Raw genomic sequence first — 6,946 nt, 5'->3', positions numbered from 1 at the left:
ATGACTAACAAATGAGGACGGAAGAGTATTGATTGACTGAGCAAAGAAATGGCACAAGTATATATCACGTTAGTAGCTGAAATGGATCAATTTGATATGTTTTTATATTTTTAAAACATACTTCTACTAGATTGTAGGAAAATTGGATAATTATAATTTTTTTTTTAATTGGTACATCAAATAAAACTCCGCCTGTGTAAGCTTATCTTACATTGTCGATCCCAAACAAGGATAAAGGAGGAGGGGGCGTCAGGTAGTCAATAACTGGCACTCCTATCTTACGTTGATCCTTATGATAATGAATCTTGAACGAAATTGTGCTAAAGCTAGGTCGTCACCCATAAGTGGCGCGCTGTGTGGCCCGAGCACAGTGACAAGTAAGCAAGGGTCGCTGTATCTTGATCGGCGCCCAAATGCAGTGTTAAATGAGCAAGGGGGCCATAGAAACTTCTTTTTAAACGACTCCACTCAAAGTTGCTTAGAAGCATATGCTCCTATCAATTTTACACAGGACACGCAAAAGAAGTACTTTGACCTTATTAAACGGGGGAGGGTAAAGAAGTTAGGACATGAGGGTAGAGTTCAAGAGAGTAGAATGCATTTAGGAACATGAAATATAGGAACCTTAATGGGAAAATCTATGGAAGTAGTGGAAGTTATGGTGAGGAGAATGATAAGCATTATGTGGCTACAAGAAACTAAGTGGGTTGGTCATAAGGCAAATGATCTTGAAAACTCAGGTTTTAAACTTTGGTGTTTGGGCACAAATAGAATGAGAAATGGTGTTGGCATCATCGTGGCAAGACTTTGACACAAGATGTTGTAGATGTTAAAAGGTTAGGAGATAGAATTATGGCAATCAACATTGTAATAGGACAAGAACTCATCAACGTGATTAGTGCGTACACACCTCAAGTAGGGTTGGATATGAGTTTGAAGAAGAAATTTTGGGAAGACCTTGAAGACTTGGTGCAAGGAATCGCTCAGACGGGAAAGGTATTTATAGGAGGATATTTAAATGGACATGTGGGCAAGGAGATGGACAACTATGGAGGTTTTCATGGTGGCCATGGTTTTGGGGAGAGAAACGAGGATGGGGAACTCATCTTGGATTTTGCAATGTCATACAATCTCTTCTTAGCCAACACCTTCTTTAAGAAGAAAGAAGAATATGTGATAACCTACAAGAGCGGGCCGTCAAAAACACAAATAGATTTTCTTCTAATGAGGAAGATGGATAGTATAAATTGTAACGATTCCAAAGTTATACCGGGAGAGAGCTTGGCTAATCAACATTGCTTGTTGGTGATGGATATACATATCAAAAGAGAGAAAACAGAACAAGACCTTGAAGTGCCCAAGGACTAGATGGTGAAATCTAAAAGGAGAAACAATAAGCCATCTTTAAAGAGAAAGTAATCACCCAATTCATTTGGGATAGAAAGGGGGAAGCTAGCTAAATGTGGGATTATGTGGCTAGTTGTATCCAAAAAGTAGCAAAAGGGGTATTAGGAGAGTCCAAGGCCTTTGCTCCACACCAAAAGGAATCTTAGTGGTGGAAGGAGGAGGTACAGACAAAGGTTAAGGCTGAGAAGGAATATTGTAAAGCCTTATACAAGGATAGGACCGATGAAAACAGTGACATGTATAGAATAGTGAAGAAGGAGGCGAAGAAAGCTGTGAGAGAAGCTAAGCTAGCGGCTTTTAACGATATGTATAAGCGACTAGATACCAAAGAGGGAGAGTTGAATATCTATAAACTAGCTAGAGCAAGGCAAACGAAGACAAGAGACCTAAATCAAGTGAGGTGCATCAAGGATGAGAATGGAAAGTTTTTTGTTATAGAGAATGCCGTCAAAGACATATGGAGAAGTTATTTTCATAATCTTTTCAATGAAGGACATGAAAAGAGTACTTCTTTAGGGGAGTTAAGTAACTCAGAAGAGTGTAGAAACTACTCCTTTTACCACCGAATTAGGAAGAAATAAGTGGTTGTAGCATTGAAGAAGATGAAGCATAGAAAAGCAGTGGGCCCTTGATATACCGATCGAAGTGTGGAAAGTCTTGGGAGAGACGAGTATAGCATAGCCCATAAACATTTTCAATAAGATTTTGAAAACGAAGAAGATGCCAAATGAGAGCCGAAAGAGAACTTTGGTGCCTATCTACAAGAATTAGGGTGACGTAAAAAATTGCATGAACTATAGGGGTATTAAGTTAATGAGTCATACAATGAAGCTCTGGGAAAGAATAATTGAGCATAGACTGAGGCAAGAGACACGAGTCTCAGACAACCAATTTGGGTTCATGCCAGGGCACTCAACCATGTAGGCAATTTATCTTTTACGAAGATTGTTGGAAAGATATAAAGATATGAAAAAGGATTTGCACATGGTCTTCATAGATTTAGAAAAGGCGTATAATAGGGTCCCAAGAGACATTCTGTGGAGGATTTTAGAGAAGAAAGAAGTATGAGTAGCATATATCCAAACTATAAAGGATATGTATGACTGCCATAAGAACTCACGAAGGACAAATCAAAAACTTCCCTATAATTGTAAGGTTACATCAAGGCTCATCTTTAATTCCTTACCTTTTTGCATTGGTAATGGATGAGTTAATGAGACATATTTAAGATGATATTCCTTGGTGTATGCTTTTCGTAGACGATATAGTGTTGATAGATGAAACTCGGGAAGGAATAAATGCGAAGCTTAACCTTTGGAGAGAAGTGTTAGAATCTAAAGGTCTTCGCCTAAGTCGGTCAAAGACAGAGTATATAGAGTGCAAGTTCAGTCCAAACGGAGGCTCAAATGAGTTAGGAGTGAGAATTGGAGATCAAGAAGTGCCAAAGAGCGACCGCTTTCACTACCTAGGATCTATCATGCAAAAGAACAAAGAGTTGGATGAAGACCTCAACCATAGAATACAAGCTGAATTGATGAAGTGGAAGAGTGCATCCGGTGTGTTGTGTGACCGTCGTAAGCTCAAGAGAAAATTTTATAAGACGACATTGCTTTATGGCACAGAATGTTGGGCGGTGAAATATCAACACATACATAAAATGGGTGTAGCAGAGATGAGAATGCTTTGTTGGATGTGTGGGCACACGAGAAAGGATAAGATTAGGAATGAGGATATTCGAGGTAAAGTAGGAGTAGCTGAAATTGAAGGAAAGATGAGATAAAATCAGTTACGATTGTTTGGACATGTAAAACGAAGGCCTACTGACGCTTCGGTTAGAAAATGCAATTACGGGACAGAATTTCAGGGCCGAAAGGGTAGAGGAAGACTTTGGAAGAGATTCTAAGAAAAGACTTAAAGTACTTAGATCTAACGGAAAAAGTGAAAAAAAGGATTTGTTGTAGTTGTTATTGGTATATTAGATAATGTTAAATTGTTGAGCATTAAAAAATGCAATTTATAAAACATGTGACACCTATAATGTAGAAAAATATTTAATAAAAGATTTAAAAAGTACAAACGTTTAATTTAACAAATAAAACAATGACGCATTTAAATCTAAACGCCCAAAATTCTTCAAATTATCTTATATCTCGAAACACTGTAGAAAAGAACTGTTAACAGTATTGGACTCCTCTGCAACTGTTTATCAGAAACTGTTCAAAGGAAAAAAGACAAACTGAAGTTGGTATAGGAGGAGGGGGGGGGGGGGGGGGGGGGGGCGCGGGCCAGACTAAGATGTTTGGATAAGAAGGGATGTTTGGATTCAATCAAACTTTTCTAGTACAGCTCCGATGTTAAATCACAACTACATTTGAGATATATAGAAAAGTATGGCTAGATAAATTAATGTGTTAGATTAAATTTGTAAATTATGTAATTTGTTACAGTAAAAAATAAACACGTTAATTAAAATTTAAGTGATAATTCAACTCAACAACCGTACTTTATCATTTAAAATATGATTTAAATAGATGATTTATTTAGCATTACCCTATTATAATATCAAAAGATGGATTCGTGGCACCCATTTTTTGTTAAAGAGATTGGCAAACCTTAATTATTTGGCCCCATTGTGACAGGTAGACTTGGATAGTTGGATTGCATTTGGATTTCGAATTTGTAGATTGTAAAATAAATTATTATTTGTCATTAGTAACGAACACTTAAGCGTAAGTAATTTTTTTTTATTTGTAAACGAGAGTTTTGAATTTCGACTATTATAAATAATAAGTTCGATACGTAATTATAAAAATAACTTACATGTGATTTAGAACAAATTCTCAGCCTCCTATATACAGTTGCATAAAAAAGTACTGAATGATGATTTTAATTTTATAATTTCCACTAGAAATTCCAGTTAACTAATTAAGAATGAGCCCTACCATTGTATGTGAGACCTACCTTCATATTTTTTATCAAGCAAAATAATTCTTAGACTAAAGGGAGAGAAGGCTTTGAACTCAAACGAAATGAGTTAAAATGAAAATCTTATCAACCAAGATAATGCACCACTTAACATACACACATGATATATATATATATATATATATATATATATATATATATTAGTGTTAGTTTTATTTGTCAAAATAAAAATAATCTTAGAAAAAACAACAAATAAAATTCTGAAAATTTGTTTTATAGAAAGAAAATAAAAATTCTGTAAAGTCACCAGATGTTCAAGGCTTAATTGTACTTGCACTTTTAAAACATGATCATATTATCTATACATTTTGTATGTTGACATATTCAAACGCGTCTTATCCATTTCAGCCATAGATACCTAATCAACACACTACTACTAATCACTCCACCTAAGCTGTTGTCAATTCTATTCCAAACTTCATGGCGTAGATCACTATATATTTCTCTTCGTAAGGTCCTGGAATCCTAGAATTTTCTGTCATATTTAGTCAATTTCGAAGTATTGCTTTTCAAGAATGACTTAATTTGGAGCTCTGAGGAGAACATCAGAAGGTTACAGGTAATCGGGTGCACTTATTGATCATCACGGTTCATTTAGTTATTGCACAAAAAGAATGATAAAAACAGGAAAAGTCCGCACACCTGTTTTCACTTTCTATGCATTCCTGTTTATCTTGGTCTCTTCAACCCTAGTCTTAGGGTTTCATCATCCATCTTCCTAAAATCTTCTGCAAGAGAAATGGAAACATGAAGATCATAGTTATGTGTAGCTAGTTGAATCTAATTTTCAACTGACCCGCCGAAAATAAAAAATTGAAGCTAATAAATTTGTTAGCTTCGCCGGTTAAGCTGGTGGATGGATAAGTTCAACAGACCCGTACATATATAACTATTACACACACACACACACACACACACATTTATAAAATTAGGTATTCTTTCAATGATCATTGTTGTAAAAACCACTCTAGTATGAAACCAATAAATCCCTCAATTAAATTGCTATCATTTTAATAAATAAGAATGAACACGTTTACTAATGATTAAGTAATAAACCAATTATTAATATTCATGTCTTTTAGTTTTCAAAATTTTGTTTATAAATTTAGTCTCCCTAGCATTACCTCGCATATTAATTTGTTATTGCTAAAAGTAGATGTCCTAGTGATTATGAATTTGTCTTAATGGTTTTAAAGTATGTGTGTGTATATACATATATATCGCCATGTGTGTGTATATACATATAAATAGCCAACAAATGGCAATATAAATGAGACTAGTGTTTAACAATTTTTCAGGTATTTGATGAACGCACAAATGCTTATAGGCATAATTTGTCTGACCAAACAATTTTTCTAAGGGATGTTTTGATATAGACGCCTCGTTTTTAAATATCATAGACTAAACATCTATTCCTTTTGCAAATTTGATTAAATATTTTCCCTACAATTTTGGTACTTTAATTTTATTTCATTAGAAGTTTATTCACGTTATATTCCCTTTTTTCCTTCTATTTTTATGCATCTCTTATTAGGATGATTTAAGATTTTTTTAATTTTTATTAAAATATTTATTTTTGTAAATTAAATAGAATGTAACAAAACTCATTGCTAGGTACGTTTGGTTATATCGGTACGTTTGATTATAATGGTACATCATTTGGCTTCTTGGTACATTTGGCTTCTTGGTACATTTGAATTTTTGGTAAATTTGTTTTCAAAACATAAGTTTTATTACTTTTTGTCCTAATAATGAGGCATTACTTTAATTAATTATTTTTTTTTATAGAAAGAGTCGTTAACAATGTAAAAGTTTAAATTACTTTAATTAATTTTTTTTTATAGAAAGAGTCATTAATTAACGGACAATAGCCTTTTTGTTAATACAAAATTATATGATTTATTGTTATTATTTAGCATTATCTACAATAATAAGGATTTATCTCTAATCAACTAAAATTTATTCCAGAGACTTATCTACCAAAAAACAAGACTATCTAGAGTATTGTGTACGAATCAAACATATTTTTAAACATTCCAAAAAGATGAATATTCATTTTAATATAGTTTATAATTGGGTACTTTTTAATTCGGGGTTGGTACGTTTTCGTTTGACGTTGGTACGTTTTCATTTAATGTTGGTACGTTTCCATTTGGCGTGGGTGTACATTTAGATTCGAAAAGTTTAAATTTTTAGATTTAAATATAGTTGAAATTATTTAAAATATATAGCATATATTTAAATGTAAATTAATTTCAATTAATCTGAAGTAGTTCAAGTCTGAATATCTTAATCAAATGTTTCAAAAGCTTAATAAAAAACTCAAAAAGCATAAATATTTAGTCTACAAAAGTCTAAAATGAAGCATCTAATTCTAATTTTCTTGTTTTCTAATCTAGCTTGATGATTTTACAAGGATAATCCTTGAAAGAACTAAATACATTTTAACGTTTCCGATCATTAAATTGCATTGTGGAGTAACCTTATAACTGCAACATTTGTTAAAAAAATTATAAAGTCAAAAAAATTATACAGTTTAAAAAAAAAAAACTTT

The 6,946-nt window shown here is 33.2% G+C and overlaps 1 protein-coding gene across 1 annotated transcript; it reads left to right on the top strand.

Moving 5' to 3' along the window:
• Positions 1-298: 298 nt before the first annotated feature.
• On the top strand, positions 299-1,368 carry LOC125468405. The gene is made up of 2 exons (XM_048564090.1): positions 299-553; positions 772-1,368. Exons 1-2 carry the CDS (start codon positions 299-301, stop codon positions 1,366-1,368), a joined length of 852 nt encoding a protein of 283 aa, XP_048420047.1.
• The last annotated feature ends 5,578 nt before the right edge of the window (positions 1,369-6,946 follow it).

Source organism: the organism of the source record quoted next, unplaced genomic scaffold (assembly GCF_019419815.1).
Source record: "Pyrus x bretschneideri cultivar Hongxiangsu unplaced genomic scaffold, Pyrus_bretschneideri_v1 Contig38, whole genome shotgun sequence".
Classification (NCBI taxonomy): domain Eukaryota; kingdom Viridiplantae; phylum Streptophyta; class Magnoliopsida; order Rosales; family Rosaceae; genus Pyrus; species Pyrus x bretschneideri.
The sequence above is the reverse complement of the archived record's forward strand: the minus strand, read 5'-3'. Positions and strand labels throughout refer to the sequence as shown.